The 19,252-nt window shown below is 40.0% G+C and overlaps 1 protein-coding gene across 1 annotated transcript; it reads right to left on the bottom strand.

Annotated features, from left to right (window-relative positions):
• Positions 1–11,360: 11,360 nt before the first annotated feature.
• LOC138883215 (zinc finger BED domain-containing protein RICESLEEPER 4-like) lies at positions 11,361–17,277 on the bottom strand. The gene is made up of 3 exons (XM_070163884.1): positions 17,178–17,277; positions 16,009–16,850; positions 11,361–11,405 (listed from the first exon to the last, which is right to left on the bottom strand). The coding sequence occupies exons 1-3, from the start codon at positions 17,275–17,277 to the stop codon at positions 11,361–11,363; spliced, it is 987 nt and encodes a 328-aa protein (XP_070019985.1).
• Between the last annotated feature and the right edge of the window lie 1,975 nt (positions 17,278–19,252).

The raw sequence follows: 19,252 nt of genomic DNA, 5'->3' as shown, positions 1-19,252 counted from the left end.
AGCCGTGCTCTTGTGTCTCTTGTTGCTTTGATGTCTCGGTGACTCCTCTGGTATTTCTTTACTTCTGCTTTGTCTTGTATTCTCCCTTGACTGCCGATCTCGAACTGCTTATTTCTTTCTCGTGATATTCGCATTATTTTTCCATCGAATCTTGAACTGCCTTCCTCTGCTGGGGATTTTTGTTGTTTCCCGCTGGGGATTTCGGTTGTATTCCTCTGCTTTACTGACTTCAACACCAATTACTTCTTACATATAACACCTTTATTCTCCAGGCGGGCTCCTGACTTCGATATAACTTCTTAAGGATAACACCTCTGCCGTTTCTTTACTTCTGGCTCGACTTGTGGTGTTCCTTCTGATTTCTGCTGGGGTTTTTTGTTGTAACACTCAGCTTTACTGACTTCAAACTTCAATGTATTCCTCTATTATATGGGTGGGCTTCCAACTTCAAAACTTGAAAATAAATCGCCATTCCTTTCTTCAAGCGGGCTCCTGACCTCAACAACAACTTCGAAAAATAAAACGCCATTCCGTTCTTCAGGCGGGGCTCCTGACCTCAACAACAACTTCGAAAAATAAATCGCCATTCCGTTCTTCAGGCGGGGCTCCTGACCTCAACAACAACTTCGAAAAATAAATCGTTATTCCGTTCTTCAGGCGGGGCTCCTGACCTTAACAACAACTTCAAAAAATAAATCGCCATTCCGTTCTTCAGGCGGGGCTCCTAACCTCAACAACAACTTCGAAAAATAAAACGACATTCCGTTCTTCAGGCGGGGCTCCTGACCTCAACAACAACTTTGAAAAATAAATCGTCATTCCGTTCTTCAGGCGGGGATCCTGACCTCAACAACAACTTCGAAAAATAAATCGCCATTCCGTTCTTCAGGCAGGGCTCCTGACCTCAACAACAACTTCAAAAAATAAATCGCCATTCCGTTCTTCAGGCGGGGCTCCTGACCTCAACAACAACTTCGAAAAATAAATCGTCATTCCGTTCTTCAGGCGGGGCTCCTGACCTCAACAACATCTTCGAAAATAAAGCGCCATTCCTTTCTTCAGGCGGGCGAGACTTCAACAACAACTTCAAAAAATAAATCGCCATTCCGTTCTTCAGGCGGGGCTCCTGACCTCAACAACAACTTCGAAAAATAAAACGCCATTCCGTTCTTCAGGCGAGGCTCCTGACCTCAACAACAACTTCGAAAAATAAATCGCCATTCCGTTCTTCAGGCGGGGCTCCTGACCTCAACAACAACTTCGAAAAATAAATCGCCATTCCATTCTTCAGGCGGGGCTCCTGACCTCAACAACAACTTCGAAAAATAAATCGCCATTCCGTTCTTCAGGCGAGGCTCCTGACCTCAACAACAACTTCAAAAAATAAATCGCCATTCCGTTCTTCAGGCGGGGCTCCTGACCTCAACAACAACTTCGAAAAATAAATCGTCATTCCGTTCTTCAGGCGGGGCTCCTGACCTCAACAACAACTTCGAAAAATAAATCGTCATTCCGTTTTTCAGGCGGGCGAGACTTCAATAACAACTTCGAAAAATAAATCGCCATTCCGTTCTTCAGGCGGGGCTCCTGACCTCAACAAAAACTTCAAAAAATAAAACGCCATTGTTTCCCCTTACCTTCTAACTTGAACTATCTTTCTTCAAAACTACTTCCCTCAAAACTTGTACTGTCTTCCTTCTTCAAACCTATTCCCCTCAAAACTTGCACTGTCTTCCTTCTTCAAAACTATTCCCCTCAAAATTGGTGTTTCATTTCTCTGCGAACTGATGGGGATAACACTTCTTTTTTTTTTCTTCCAAAAATATGTTACCTTATTCCTTCAAAGACTACTTTCCTTAAGACTGATGTTTCATTTCTCTGCGAACTGTTTCCTTTTACAAAACTGGTCTTTTTTTGTTATCTTCTTCCTTCGAAGACTACCTCCCTTAAAATTCGTGTTATCTTCCTCCTGACATTGCTTTCTTTAAAACTTGTTTTGCCTTCTCCCGAAAAACTGCTGGGGATATCGCTTTTCACCAAACTTGTGTTAGACTTCCCGAAAATTTTCTGCCCCAGTTTGATAATCTTTCTTGTGGCGCATCTTTCCGTCATCAGTAACATTGTTTGTCCCTGCTTCAAATCAAAGAAAATTTTGTCAGTTTAAAACGTGGTGGTTGGTTGTGATACTCCTGCTGGGGATGCTATCAACCATTTTCCCATCTATGCGTTGTCTGACCATCTTGCAGCTTGGCTGATACCTCCTAACCTTCTTGACGATTCCTTATTCACAAACCTCATGTATTTTCATGACAGCTAATTTCACTTGAAGATCTTGCATGTTCATTGATTAACCACTACCTCCATCGTCTGTGTTACTGAAATACCTTTTCCCGGTGCAGACCCAATATCTTCTTTTGCGGTACTGTCCGTGAACTGGCATTTCCCCAACCTTTGAGTCTCCTATGAATTTCCCAATTATGTCCATTGCTTTCCGCGTTGTTCTTTCTTGATTTTCCGCTGGCCTTGGCCTTATAACCCTCGATTTCTGCTGGGTATATCCTTCTTGACACCGGTCCATCCTTTTGTCAATCTCATCATCGAATATACCCTCGGTTAAATCCCCCTGGCCCTCTTTTCGTTGCACTGCCCATGAATTGATATGGACCAATCTAGGGTATTTTGTGCGAACCTCAAAGCACATTGACTATTACCAGCTCATTGCGCTTGTTCTTTCCTGACTTATACCACTTTGATGTACTAGTCAGATCTCGTCTTGCATAATTGGAAAGCTAATGGCAAATTTTGAAATCATTTCTCGCTTGTTCTGAGCAAAGAGACTCAAGAAGAGGAAATGACAAAGGTAAAAGGAACAGAGTAAAAGGCAAAAGAAAGAGATGACTCCTAACAAGAAAACTACAAAGTAAAACCTATCAGATGTGGATACCAACTCTATTGGCCATGACATGCACACATGGCCTATCCTCCGTTGTTAATCGCCTTTCACAATCTTCGTCTGGTGATTTCCTGTATGATTCTCAATCTTTATTCGACTTGTAGTGCCCAAAGGGTTTTCACTATCAAGCCTTTCTCATTTTGGTTTTTCTCTCAACTTATAGCCACCTCAAGGTGCCCGTGAAGGTTTTCACCGATAAGACTCTCTCATTTTATTACTTTTCTGCCGGGGATCAGAGTGTTATTCTGGACTTCCATTTGCATGACTTGGAATCTTTCGAAGACTGGTCAAAAGGTCTTTCTTTGGACCGTAACTTGGGGTTTTGGATATGGCTAGAAATAAAGGGTATTAGCGGCTCAAAACGAATCAATTTGGGTTCAAAATTTACAACCTTCGGAACCAGATTTCTTTACATCAAACACGACTTCTGCCCCAGTTTCTTTCTTGGGGATTTTTTATTTTTTGTTACACTATGACCGAGCCGTGAAGCACCTATGTATCCTCTTTGAGGAATCATGTCAAATGTAGTTCCCAATTCCTTTTTTGTTTTCCTTTCCACTTATTTATTATTTTCTTTTCTTTTTCTTTTTCTTTCTCTTTTGCTCATTTCTCCTTTCTCCTTTCTCTTTTGTTGTTTTGTTGTTTCTGTTGTTTTCTTTTTCTTTTTCTTTATCTTCCATGCTTGTGTTTTCTAATCTTTGCTACTGATTCCGAACGAAGGGTATGAAAGAAAATCAATAAGGCTCAAAGGGTTAACGAAGGATAAAGTGTTTAGATAGAAGAATAAAATGCCTTCGTCATTCCAATCTTCAAAACATGCCAAGCACAAACAACACAATTAAACATTCGCCACATCTTCTGATTGTGCCGGACTTGATAACCATATCCACACATTTGCCTTTTCATTTGTCATTTTTAAAGCACCGTTGGGCAATACTCTTACTTTCGTTACCATGAACGGCCCCCTTGTCAATATGGTTAACTTGCTTTTATGGTTTTCTTTATGTTTTACTTGCCCCAGTTTCACGTGGCTCGGGCTTCAAATGATCTCAAGCTGTTCTTATTTCCCTTAAGTGTCCCGATCATCTCCCAATGGCTTTATAATGAACTTTTAAGATTAGGCCCAAACTATGCGCGCATGTCATGTCACTAGAATCCGCGTTGACCAAAGGCAAAACAAAAGGATAAAAAGTGTTAAACAAAGAAGATGACTGAAGGTAACAAAAGACCGGAATTTGCATTAGACAAGCGGTGAAACGGTTCGTATAACAAAACAAGTAAAACAACTGGGGTACAACCTTGGAACAAACCTAACACAATCCTAGACAACACTAAACAAACCACTAGGGCAAAATGGAAGGATAAGAGGGTTTGACACAAGACAATGTCTGGATTACAACCCTGCAAATAACCCGGACAACAGAAATGATAACAAAATGAACCACCAAAACTCCTCCCTGACCAACCAAGAAAGGAGCGTCTTTCCAATTGCCAAGCTCGGCATCTTAGCCACTGAATTCGGCCTCAACATTACTGGGACCTCCACCAACTTCCGTTTCATTGTTCTTAACAAATTGCTTTTGGGTTCCCTTTTTGGGTTCGTTCTTAAGAGCAACCTCTGATAGCACTGAAAACTTTGCAACGCGCGGACCTCCGAGGATCTCAGAAGAATTCTCATATTCTTTTTCAAAACAAGTCATATTCAACATATGCATCTCATTACGAATAGGCGATGGACTTTGGCCAGTGTCTGTTGCATCTGGATTTTGCACGACAATGTCACCTACATTAATAAGCTTCTGAATTGCTTTCTTCAGCTTCCAACACTTCTCTGTGTCATGCCCCGGGGCATATGAACAATATGCGCACCTTCGAGAAAAATCAAACTTCTTTGACAAAGGGTTTGGCATTTTTATATGAATCGGCTTCAACATGTCCAATTGCTTCAACTTTTGGAACAAACCGGCATATAATCCTCCAATAGGGGTAAAAGCCTTTTCTTTCTTCAGCAACCTCTCATTCTTAAATGCTTGATTGGGTCGGAAACCTGATCGAGAGGGCTTTCGGTAGGCTTGTGAAGGTGGATAGGCATTTTGTGGAGCTGGGTACTGGGAAAGTGAAGCATGTTTTTGGGAGTCCTGTGGAGAGAAGTAACATTGGGGAGGGGAGTAGTGTTGGGAGAATATAGTTGGACGACGAGTGATGGAGCTACTCGGGTAGCTGGGAAAGCTGTTATAAGTAGGTTGATATGGAGAGTATGGGGGATCATCCATTATTGTGTTAGGTGCTTGGGTAAGGATAGAGTTCAAGAAGCTAGGCGGTGGCGGGGGTGGTGCTTTCCCAGTCATCCATGCCTGATACATGTCTGCCACATTCTGTCTCAACATTTTTACCTCTTCTACCAACCTGTAGTCCTGTTCAACCAACCGCTTTCGGGCATCAGTACCAACCCACTCAGTTCTGTTGTTCTCTGGCATTGTCTTTTGCCTTTGTGTTGCACGGAAGCGTTACTTTCAGGACCACAACCAACCACCTTTCTAAAGATTGAAAAGGAGCAAAAATGAGAGCAACCGGTTAGCGTTAGGGTTTTTAACATATAGGAAAAACACACATTGAGGATGCAATATAACTAGGTAGTTAACCCTTTCTATCATGCATTTGCTTCAGTTACGTGCGTCATTCCGGCTTCTTATAATTGTTCTCCTTTTGAACGCCTTCCCCTTTTTTTTGTTTTCTGAATTTTTCTCTTTTCTATATATTTTTCTTTTTTGATGGTGGTCGAATCTTATGTGGATTGCCTACGTATCATGTCCCCGCATGAATCAGACCGGGCGTAGTTCTGCCACATAAATGCGAAAGCAAATTTTGGGAATTTTCCATTTTCTTTATTCAAACATTATAATACAAACTAGACATTTTTTGGAAAGGAGAACAAACTCGAAGTAAAACCAATTATGGACTAAAAAAAAATTACTGACACATTTTGATGCAAAAGAGAATATACAGACAAACAACAGACTCCAAAAACAAAAACACTGACTCGAACTATGAATACATTAAAGCTCCAAAAGTTAGTGCCCACGAGGCATCGTTCGGCCTTGCCGCGGGCTTGGGTGCGAGATCCCTTTCAAGTTGATCCAGTTCGTACATTGTCCGCTTGACGAAAATCATTACTGCTGACATGAAGGTAGTGCGGGTTATGTCTTCACACATTCGGCATCTCATAATGATGGTATGGGCAATAGTCCCAATCTTGTCCCTCTTTATTTGCCGCGTATGTTTTGCTCGCACTTATGTATCCCTCGAAGAAATCTGCCTCGGCTTTACAAGCTGTGGGGGTTCGGTACATCTTGGATACCATCATGGGGCACTTCCCGGGGAAACACCATAATGCCCAAGAATGCTTACCATGAAGGCGAACCGCCTATGTTCATCCCATTTTGTCTGATTTCCTTTGCTGCAAATCCCGCTTCTTGGATCGTTCATCCCTCCTATATGCCCATGAACTTCAGAGTAGGAAAACTTTATCTGACTCAGCGTACGGGACTCCCTTACTCATCTTCAGTAGATCCATGAACTGGCGCGTATTGACAGCTCTTGGAGCAATCAACTATTTGTGCCTTAGCTCCTCAGTAATGTCTATATAACTTGCTACCTCTTCTAAGGTTGGGGTGAGTTTAAAATCTGAGAAGTGGAATACATTGTGGGCCGTGTTCCAAAAATGTAACCAAAGCCTTTATGATATCCCCCCAGGATTAATCTTCAGCCACCCAGTGAGGCCTCCCAGGTATAGCTTGACCGTGTCGCGCTCTGATTCGCCCAAGTCATCCCACCATATGTGCAACTCCAAAGGGATCTTGTTCACTATTGTTACGTGTAAATTTTGATTCGTGCTCATTCTGCACATTTATTAGGGTGTTTAAAATTTAAGACTTATTTGACTCAAAATAAAATTAACACACATTTTTCAAAAATAAAATAAAAACCCGATTTCGCAAATACGGCCTTTCAGCACTTCGAGAATGAAGATTTTAAGGCTGTGTTGGCTCACTGATGAAAGCCTTGCGAAAAATGACCACAAGTGGCCGTTCTTGCAAAAATGGCCTTTCGGCGCCCTTTTTAAGGACATTCGGCTATTTCTGACAAGAATGACATTACTCTAACTATTTTTTAAATAACAGTAAATTCTGTTCTTTTGGCTATTTTTGTAAAAGGAGAGGTTGGACCCGATGAGGGTTGCCTACGTATCTCACACCCTGTGAGAATCAAACCGGCGTAGTTCGGGCCGATAAAACAAACTTCTTTTGAAAACAAGACTCTTTTCAAAGGCAAATAAAACCCCTTTTCATAAACACAACCCTTTTTTTTTCATTTTCTCAAAAATTCGACAGAGTTTCGACGCTATTCGGACATTGATGATTTTTCCAAAACAGGCGATTTAACCCTCACACTGCTACTTCTCTTTCCTCAAAAGCCGGTCAGCATGCAAGTCCGAAAAAAATAAATGCACAAGTAGAAGCAAGTAAGATGCATCAGGATGGTCGTTTTCATTTTTGGTACACCTGTCCTAGACAGACCCAACCCCTGTGATAAGCCTCCAAAGTCAAATGCACGTGATGCAAACAAACGTTCCTACTAGGGATCCGACATGAAGCTGAGTTATTCTAGGTTCATAACCTGGGTATCTGTTCTAGACTGTGTACCCGAGCGGATAACTCGAGTCGAGGATGGGGCTACGTACCGGGGACCCGCGGGATCGTCCGGCTTTGTAACTTGTCCGGCCTCTTTCTTATTTCAAGGTATGACACTAACAGAATAGGGAGTCTCGACCAGCAAGCTCCTCCATGAAGGTAAGAAGAGACGGGTTTCGGCACAGTTTATATACAGTTCAGATAATATCAAAGCGGTAAGAGCAGCATTTAGCACATTAGTCCCAAACATGTAACAAAAATCAGATAAAGCCAAATATAACGATTTATCTAAGCTCGAATTCTGAACCCTGAACCAGAGATTCTGGGTTCGATCCCCAGCAGAGTCGCCGGAGCTGTCACACCTCCTTTTTCAGCCACGCCACCTCGCAGGGGGGGCGTAAAAGGGAGTTTTTCCAATTAAAGGACAATCGAAATGAGATTTTATTTAAAGATTCAGAGTCGCCACTTGGGAGATTTATGGTGTCCCACGTCACCGGTTGAATCCCGAATCGAGGAAAATATTGACTCTGTATTACAGTCCGCGAACCAGAAATCCGAATAAGGAATTCTGTTAACCTGAGAGAAGGTGTTAGGCATTCCCGAGTTCCGTGGTTCTAGCACGGTCGCTCAACTGTCATATTCGGCTCATTTATCTGATTTTTTAATACATGTTGAATCTATGTGCAAATTTTAACTGTGTACCGCTCTTATTATTATTATTTTTTTACCGAGAATTGCAACATCGTGGAAATACATCTCGAACCACGTTACATCAATGCACCCGTGGTTATTGACACATTTCAACTCTGTTGAGATTTGGATTTGGGCCACATAAATGTGCACCCGAGTTTAAGAAGATGACATTATTAAATACGCGCCTAAAGCGACTAGCGTATCATTATTTTGGGTAGGGCCGTGAAATTTTGCTAAAACGGACCATCCCGAAGTCTAAGTAATTTTACCAACACGTATAGAGGGCCCCACAGCTTGTTTATTTTTTTTGTTTGTCGAGGTTCGTCTCATTCACTATTTTTAAAAGGAATTTGCAACGTCGTGGAAATGCATCTCAAACCACGTCACAATCAATGTACCCGGGATTAGCGACACATTTCGACTTCGTTGAGATTTGGATTTGGGTCACATAAATGTGCACCCGAGTTTAAGAGAGTAAATTATTTAAAGCGCACGTGAAGTGACTTGCGCGTTGTTATCTTTTGAGGAAGGCCATGAAATTGGCTAAACGGCCCGTCCCCTAAGTCTAAGTATTTTAAAACACATATTTATTGAGGGCCCCGCAATTCTGTATTTTTATTCTGCGAGGCTCATCTCATTTTTATTCAAGGATATCCTAAAGTGACTATGATTTTCTATTTATTGGTCTCTAAGAATAAAGAAAAATCCTAACCAATTAGCATTAAAAATTCGGGCTTCAAATTCAAGTCCGGGTCCAACAAAAGGAAGCACCTTCTAGTTTGAACCCGCTACCTAACTTAAGATCCGCCGCCTGCCGTTGTAAATATTAACAAACCAGCTACCATTTCGATCCAGTTCAAGTTTAGCTTTATTATATGAATTGGACTATTGGAGTTAACTATGTGGAATATAAAGCCATTTTTTGAGCTCTTTTTACGATTTGTTGAAAATTGCATCAATGCTTAAAACTGACATCAAGCTAACATTAATCACTAACATTCGAGAACTAACATTAGTTACTAACATTATTTACATTGCTATTTAAAATGATGTTATTTACTCAAGTGAACTCGCAATTTCAGAATTAGACCTATTAAACCAACATGCTGATTTCCATAAACTATTTGAACCTGTTTTGTGACATAAACTATTTGAAACTGTTTCACGACTACTGAACAAAAGAATTAAATACAGTATATTTCATAACTAGTAATCACCAACTAAGATTAATTACAATTGATATTCCATATTTGTAAAAATAGATTCAATCGGTCTAGTTTATGCATTTCAAAATCATTCCAATACATACTATGAAATATCAAATGAAATACTGCTTATACATCAAATTAAACACAAAGAAACAATTATTTTCAGGAATCCATTCCAACAACTCTTTACTTCCTTTCCTTTAAATTTGAGAGCTGTAGAACATGTACATGGATAACGGAAATACAAGAAGATGAAGGAGCGGTCAGCAACAGTAATAACACAGCATCGCAGTGACAGAACAACCCAGTGACATATTAAGAGGAAGGAACCAACAGCGTTCCAGCAACACCCAATGAAAACAATAGCCAATAACCAATAGCAAACTCAGGAAGAACCAATTGAAACCCCAGAAATACCACATAACAACACCGATGAAACCGCAACAGTACTAGTTCTGATATTCAGCAGTAAAAGAAAAGACTAACTTTTCAGTTTCTTAGCTCTCAAACACTGAACCTTTTAGATTGAAAACCAGCCTCCTTTTTACTTTCAGATTACTGAACTTTTAAATGTTAAAAATCCAGCCTTGACTCTCTAAAAAAAAAACTGAAAGAGAACTGATTTTTCCTCCCCCTAAAACCATCCCCCCTTCTTGTGTTTTGCTCCCCTTATTTATAGCCAAACTCCATTAACTTTATCTGCCTTGAAACACTTAAATTAATCCGAAAATATTTTCCCCACACTTGCATGCCTGGTTCCCCACTACTATATGTTTTGTCCTCTTTTTAATTCACTTGTTCCCCACTACTACATGTCTTTTCTTTATTTAATTTCCTTATTCCCCACTACTGCATGCTTTGTCCCCCACTATATTAAACAATGCATTATTGCCCACTACCATATGTCTTGTCCCCCCACTATCTATTAAACAATGTATTAATTCCCACCATCATATGTCTTGTCCCCCACTAAGTATTATTTTATATTATTAGTGCTTAGTGGACAGAGCACTCAAATTAATCATTTTTTAAAACTTAAAATCCCGAAAATGTCCCTGCAACTACTGAAATTACCATTCTACCCCATCAGCTATATCCAATCCTCCTAAATCAATTAACCAAACTATAGCAGCTATAACTAATCTTAATTGAGAAATCCTAACAATTGACTGATTTAAACACATGAAACTAACTCCCAATCAATGACATTAAGACAATTCAACAACGCCAAATTCATATCCAAACAAACTTAGCAGAACAAACAAGTAAATCCAAATCACTAAACACAATCATCAATTGAACTCAAACTAGATCAATCAACATCATAACAAAGATGAATGATTCAGAACAAAACTATGTTGAACTACTACGGTCAGATTTCAGACTATGATTGATATACAGATACATGGGCTGAAATAACATAATTCTAAGTTAAATATGTACAAAAATGTAGGAATATTGAAAGTATATCGACGATGAACCCTGAAGCTAAAATCTAAGGACCAGCACATAAAACACTCGACATTAAATCGTAGTCTATATTCCTGGGTTCGAATTCAAACTAATACAAACTAACAAACATGGGTTCCTATATTTAAACCAAAACTAACAAACTTCAAACAAAATGAACATGAATTATCTATAATACAAACAAAGACCTGGGTTCGAATTCAAACTAATACAAACTAACAAACTGGGGTTCCTACATTTAAACCAGAACTAACAAACTTCAAACAAAAATGAACATGAATTATCTATAATACAAACAAAGACCTGGGTTCGAATTCAAACTAACCCATCGGAACACAAACACAATCAGAGAAAGAAGAAAAGGAGGGGAAGACGAATTTGCTGAATGAACTAAAAAGAAAAGATAACAGAAACCTACTAGTTTAAAAACCGGGTTCGAACGACGACCTCGACACGCCTGAACAAACCTCGCTGTTTTCAGCCCCTTTTTGTTTTTTGATGAAGTGACGAAGGAGTTCACTGGTTTGTGGTCGTTCGCGGATGAAGTTGGACGTCGGGTTATGGTGGTCGTGCGGGTTGGTTTAGGTGCGTTTGGGGACGGACTGGGGGAGACGACGAAGGGGTCATTGGTGTGATAGTGGAGCTGGAGCAGTGACTGTTGAAGAAGAAGAAGCAGTAGCCATGGCGGACTGGCTGGAGCTTGTTTTGGTGGCTCGTCGACGGTAGTCGTTTGAAGGAGTTGCTGGTCGACGTGAGGTCTGGTGTCGCAGCTGGTTCACGACTGGTTTATTTTGGGTGTTGAAGGGGTCGTTTGGGACGAGGGGTGAAGCAACAGATGGTCGTTTGGGATGAGGGGTGAAGCAGCAGCAGCAGCAGCGCTGCTTGCCGCCAGGTCCGCTGTTCGTCACTTGGTTGCTGCTGGACGTGAGGGACGATGGGGACAGGGTGGTCGTTTGGATGAAGACGAAGGAGAAGGCAGCCATGGGAGGGTTTGTTTGGAGAAGGAGAAGAAGGGGGGGGGGTGGTGTTTAGGGTTTTTTAGGTTAGGGGTTTTAAAAAAATGAAAAATGAAAAAATGGAAGAAAAAGGGGGGGGGGTATTTGTTTGGGTTATGGGGCGGACCAGATCGGGTCGACCCGGTGGGGGTTTGGTTATTTGGGCCTGTGGTTTAAAATGGAAGAAAAGACCCAATCCGATTTTCTTCTTCTTTTATTTCCATTGCTTCTTTTTCTTTTTTTTCTTAAAATAAAACTAAAATTCTATAAATTCTAAATTAACCTATAGAACTAAATTAATTTATAAAAGTACTAATTAACTCTTAACAATTAAGACACAATTACATAGCAATTAACGATAAAATCATACAATTTGGACATTAAATGCTAAAACTACAACGTACATTATTTTTATGATTTTTGTTCTTGTAAAACAAACTTAATTGCTCTTAATTGTAGAATTAAATCCTAAATGCAAATGCGACATATTTTTGTATTTTTTTATTAATCTAATAAATAAACATGCACGGACAAATACAAATAATTATCCAAAAATGCCACGAAAATTCTCAAAATTGCACACAAAGGAAAATTGTTTTATTTTGAAATTTTGGGAGTAATTCTCACATAGGGCAAAAATCACGTGCTCACAATTTCCGTAAGTGACCTCGTAAATTTCCCGTAGAATGTAATCGGTGTCTCCTGGTACTAAACATGTTGCTAATGGTCCATCGAACGTTCTCCTATACAGTGTTCCATCCTCGGCCAATGTGAACCGTGCAACCTTCGCGTGTAGAGTCCTTGATTCTTTAGGATCCGATGGCAGCTTCCCGTTTTTTAGGTACTCGATGTGCTTATTCCTCCAATCCCATGTTAGACTTGTGGAGTTTATTTTGGCGTGTCCTTGTTCGATTACTGACCTCGAAAGTTGTATGACAGTCCCCGAGCTAAGTTCATCATCTTCGATCGATGACCCCAAATTTGCAAGGGCATCAGCCTCGCTATTTTGTTCTCGAGGTACGTGCTACAATGTCCATTCTTTAAATCGATGTAGAGACACTTGTAGTTTGTTCAAGTACCTCTGCATTCGATCTTTTCAAACCTCGAAAGTTCTGTTGACTTGATTTACCACAAGTTGGGAGTCGCACTTAGCCTCGATGACCTCCGCGCCCAAGCTCTTAGCTAGTTGAGACCTGCAATAATGGCCTCATACTCGGCCTCATTGTTAGTTAATTTTGGAGTTTTGGTAGACTGTCTAATTGTATTACCTATGGGTGTCTTCAAAATGATGCCTAGCCCGGACCCCTTCACGTTCGAACCACCGTCTGTGAAGAGGGTCCACACCCCCATGATGTACCCGATTTTAATAATAGTTCCTTTCGACCTCGGGTACGAGGGCTGGCATAAAGTCAGCCACGAAGTCTGTCAGGATTTGAGACTTGATGGTCGTTCGGGGTTGATACTCGATATCGTACCCACTGATCTCGACGACCTATTTGGCCAATCGACCTGAGAGTTTAGGCTTGTGTAAAATGTTGCGGATGGGGTAGGTGGTTACAACACAAATTGGGTGACATTGAAAATATGGTTTTAATTTCCTAGAGGTGCTTATTAAAGCAAGCGCTAATTTTTCTAAGTGTGGGTACCAGGTCTCGCCTTTGCCTAGGGTCCGACTAACATAATAAATAGAAAATTGCGTACCTTGATCTTCCCAAACTAAGACCCCACTTACCGCTATCTCCGAGACCGCTAAGTATAAGTAAAGTTGCTCGTCCGCCTTTGGGGTGTGAAGCAATGGTGGGCTCAACGGGTATCATTTGAGTTCCTCCAAGGCCTGTTGATATTTTGGGGTCCATGCGAAACTGCTCTTTTCTTAAGCAGTGAGAAGAACTAGTGGCTCTTATATGAGGACCTCGAAATAAATCGACTCAGGGCGGCGATGTGCCCTATTAACCTTTGTACAATCCTTGACATTATCAACAACTGTGATGTCTTTGATTGCCTTGATTTTATTGGGGTTGATTTCGATTCCCCAATTTGATACCTTAAAGTCGAGGAACTTGCCCGAACCGACCCCGAATGCACATTTCTCCGGGTAGAGCTTCATGTTGTATTTGCTCAATATGTCGAAGGTCTCCTGCAAATGTTTCAAATGGTCCTATGCTCGCAGGGACTTAAATAGCATATCATCAATATAAACCTCCATTGATTTACCTATTTATTCTTCGAACATTCGATTTACTAGGCATTAATAAGTAGCACCAACATTTTTTTGTCCGAACGGCATTACATTATAGCAATAGCTGCCGTATTTAGTGAAAAACGAAGTCTTTTCCTGATCCTCCGGGTTCATTTGTATTTGATTGTATCCGGAGTAGGCATCGAGAAAACTAAGGATCTCATGGCCGGCCATGGCATCGATCATGCAATCGATATTCGACAAAGGAAAAAAAATCTTTAGGGCATGCTTTGTTTAATTCCTTGTAGTCTACGCACATTCTAAGTTTGTTTCTCTTTTTAGGGACTACAACTACGTTTGCTAACCATTCAAGATATTTTACGTCCCGAATGGATCTTATATTGAGAAGTTTTGTTACCTCATCCTTAATGAATGCATGTTTTACCTCTGACTGAGGTCTTCTCTTTTGTTTCACAGAGCGAAACTTCAGGAACAAGCTCACTCGATGCGTAGTGATATCCGGTGGGATCCCTGTCATATCTAGGTGGGAACAAGCAAAACAATCCATATTATTTAAAAGAAATTGAATGGGTTTTTTCCTGAGCTCGGGAGTTAACCCCGTTCCTAGGTATAACTTTCGATCGGGAAGACGCTCGATCAGTATGATTTATTCCAACTCTTCGTCCGTTGACTTTGTTGCATCGAAATCATCGGGGATTATGAAGGTTCGAGGTATCATATAATCATCATCCTTAAAAGTTTCCTGCTTCTCTGATCGGGCCGAGGCCGGTGACTGTGGTTGCTATTTGACTTCTTGCTTTCCCTTCTATTCCAATCCATTTGCTGATGAAAGCGTCGATACTAGTACTACCTCATTGATTGCAAACATTTCTTTGGCAGCGGGTCGTTCACCGTACACCGTTTTGATTCCTTTTGATGTTGGGAACTTCAGGACTTGATGAAGCGTCGAGGGTACTTCCCTCATGTTATGGATCCAAGGCCTCCCGAGCAACGCGTTGTACCTCATGTCGCCTTCGATCACATGGAATTTTGTTTCTTGAATGGTCTCGGCCATGTTTACTGGCAAAATAATTTCCCCTTTGGTGGTTTCACTTGCCATGTTGAAACCGTTAAGTACCCGAGTTGTAGGCACGCTTTAATCTTGGAGGCCGAGTTGCTCTACGACCCTTGATCGAATAATATTGCCGAGCTACCTGGATTAAGGCTGGAAAACGGACCGTCCCGGGCATAAAGGGGCTTCGTGGGCCGATCCTATATGGACCCAGGCTTATACGGTCCCGAGTTTCGTGGGCTTTTGGAGGTAACCGAACCAGGACCGAGACCATGAACTAACGGTCCCGGGCTAAGTGGGCCGGTTCCGGGCCTATGTGGGCCTAAGTGGGCCTGGACTATTTTTTTAAAATATTTTTTTAATCTAAGGCAATTTCTTGTAAATTACATTATATAGTTGTGACTTAAAATTTTTTAATTCAAATTTAAAAGACAAAATATTTTAAAAAGATATTCAAGGGAATGCGTTTTAATTTTTATTATTATGACATTAACAAAATATGGCCCAATCTTTCTTAGCCTCCCCCCCCCCAATAGAATGAGCACAACCAAGGTGCTAATACCACCATTGAGAAGAAAAAGAAACTAATCAAGATGTGCCAAAATACAAGTTACATATTAATTTTATATGGTATCTCTTACAAATTTCATAAATTCATCAAGGTTCGGAGGAATTTCCGTTGGTGGTGGGGGAAAAGAAGCTTGTTCATCACCGCTTCCGGGCGAAGCTGCATCCTCCGCAAGTTACTAGCATTTCTTCGTAAGCTTCGTCTACCTCTGGTTGTGATTCAGCAAGTCCAAAATTTCTTCGCTCCGAACGGATCCAGTCTCTGAAAAGTACTAATTTTTCCAAGCTCTCCCTCATAGACACTCTATAATCACCGAGTTGAAGTCTTGCTTGACTGACAGCGCTCTTCGATGCCACTGTTGAAGCTTGAATGGTTAAAATATCTCGGGCCATCCTTGAAAGGATCGGAAAGTATTTTTCTTTGTCCTTCCACCATTCCAAAAGATTAAATGAGCTGTCGGGATTCACTTCCTCAAGTCCCTGTGACAAATAAACTTCAAGCTCTTTTAGTTGTGAACAATCACTAGTGGGACAACCTTGAGAACCCCTGAACTCTGTCCAAGTAGTAAGTGCTCTTACTCCTGCAGTTCTTTTAGATGATTGAGAACTAGAAGAAAAAGGAGTTGGAATATTTGGTCTAGCATTATCTATTGCAATTTGATAAACACTATAAATAGTTTGAGAATTTATTTTAATTGAGGCTTTTGCATCCGAAAGTATAGACAACTCCTTATCTTTAAGTGCTAAACCATTATAAATAGATTGATACAAATATTGAGGACCTCCTAATTTCTTAGTAGGATTTAATAAGGCAGCAACACCATAAATAGGGGAAATAGGAAAAAAATATTTTTTAAATTTCTTTCTCATAGAATCAATAGCTTCTTCATAAATTTCTCCACCCTCTGAAAAATAAGCAAATAAATTTGCATGTTCTGCAAGATAAACTAAACAGTTTGAAATAGTAGGATAATATTGTCCAGAAAATTCATTTGTAGCAACATGAAATCTTTCTAAAAAATCTACAAGCATTTTAACATTAGTCCAATCCGCATTTATAAGGTGCTCATCATCATCACTTACATGAGCATTAAACGTTGAGTTTATGGGGGTTTTATATTCATATGCAACAACTAAACTTTCTTACATGTAATTCCATCTAGTTGGACAAGGTTTAGGAACATTTCTTTCTATTAGGCCAAATTCATCACATCTTTTAAAATATTCTCTAAGTCAACTTCTACGGTTTGAATAAAAAAACCAGTGAAGAGCCATTTTAACCTTTTCAATTTCAACATTTAATATTCTCATACCATCACCCACAATTAAATGATAAATATGACACATACATCTAACATGAAAAATGTTACTAAATGCAGGATTTAGTGTAGTGGTAAACAAGGCTACATCATTAGTGTTACTAGTAGCATTATCCATTGAAATTGACATTATTTTATCACTAATACAAAAATATCTATAAATATCCATAACCGTGCTAGAAATAAACTGCATTGTATGGCGTGAATTAATTATTCTATAAGCAATAATGCGCTTTTGCATTATCCAATCCTCATCAATCCAATGAATTGTAACAGTAAGATAATCACAGTCTTTACCACTTCTACCAATATCAGTAGTAATAGCAACACGACAATTAACATGAGTAAATAAATAGCGCAAATATTGTTCATATTCATGTTTATATTTATAAATATCGCTCTTAACGGTTGTGCGAGGCCATCCGTTATAAGTAGGATTAAAAATTCTTCTAATATAATACACAAAGTGAGGGTTAGAGGGAAAACTATAGGGTAAGCATATAACAGTAACTATTTTTGCTAATTCTTCCCTTTGTTTTCTTGGGTCATAATATAAAATACCACCGGTAACAGTGTTAATTCTCGATTGAAATTGATTTGACCCGGTACTAGGATCAGGCTGACTAAGTAAATTTGTCCCCTGGCCGCAACTTTCATTTGATTATATTTAACTTTATCTTGAGGGTGTATCATTATGTGTCTCCTCAAACTTTCCGCCCCCCCCTCGAGTAACATAGTTAAAAGCTAACTCTTTGCCACAAGTTTTACATTTAGCTTTATTTTTCTCTTATTTGAATAAAAAATGGCCAAACAAGAGATGTTTCGGCCCGTTTAGAAGGTTGTCTGGAAAAAGTAGGTGAAGTAACAGGGGGGTCAACCGGGGCATCATTTGGATTAATTCGGTTAACTTCAGCAACATGACTAGTGGGTGTATTATCATCCGATTGTGTTTCATCTAAATCTATTTCCTGCTCATCTTCTTCATCAATAGTTGGATTACCATAAAGAAAATTCATATATTCATCATCTAAGCGTTCATGACCACCACCAACATTATGCACATATTGACTCTCAGTAAATTGTAATAAAGTATTTTCACTATCAAGAATAGCAGCAGGTGGAGGGCGGGTATGGGGTTTGGGTAGGGGAGCCCAGGGAATTAGAGGAGGAATAGGTTGGTCACTAGACACTCTTGAATTTTCCCTTATTTTTACTAAATATTTTTTTTAAGGAAAAGGTCATATTAATTATAATTATACAAAGTAAATAAAACAAACAAAACTATAATATTAAAACTAAAGAGTTGGAACGAGTTTACCGATCATTGACGAACAACTTGTTGAAAATTAATTATCGTTAAAGACTTGAAGACTTGAATACTTCAATTCACCAACTTCACAATTTTTCACACAAATTGCAACAATAAAGTAACCAATTATAGAAGAAAATTAGAGAGAGATTGATGATTTTGTGAGAAAAATAAAGAATAAAGGGGTATTTATAGTTGGAAATAGGGAAAAGGTATAATTGTAAAAGGTTTGGGGTTAAAACAAAGTTGGGGGGGAGGTAGTTAAATGGCTATTTTGCAAAGCCCAAACGACTATTTTTTCAGGCCCAACGACTATATTTTAAATGACCTAACGGTCAGATTTTTTTGAGGGATTTTTTTTAAATTTAGTCGTTGGGCCCGTTTGGGACCGGTTATGACCGGTTGAACCGACCCATTTAGGAATTGGTCCTCGGCCCAAACGGTTTGGTCCTAAAGGTTTTTGGCCTTAACCGGCCCACTTAGCAGGCCCACCCCCTGGTCTCGGTCCTATCTGGTTAGGCCTAGGCCGGTCCCGAGTCTCACCAGCCCACTTGTCAGCCTTAACCTGGATCAATCAACACACATTTAACTTGAATTTTATTCATAAGGATAGATATTACCAGTGTGTCATTGTGAAGTTGTTCGATCCCTTCTGCATCCTCGTCATTGAAAGACAAGGTTTCTTCTAGTAAGTAGTCCCGAGTTCGCTTCTCCCTCGTGATTGTCACCTTGGTGCGTTTAAATACAGGTCCTTGAGGAATATCGACCCTACCACCGATCATGTGAATTACATGCT

This window comes from Nicotiana sylvestris, chromosome 12 (assembly GCF_000393655.2).
Source record: "Nicotiana sylvestris chromosome 12, ASM39365v2, whole genome shotgun sequence".
Classification (NCBI taxonomy): Eukaryota; Viridiplantae; Streptophyta; class Magnoliopsida; order Solanales; family Solanaceae; genus Nicotiana; species Nicotiana sylvestris.
This window is presented reverse-complemented; position numbering and strand designations above follow the sequence as displayed.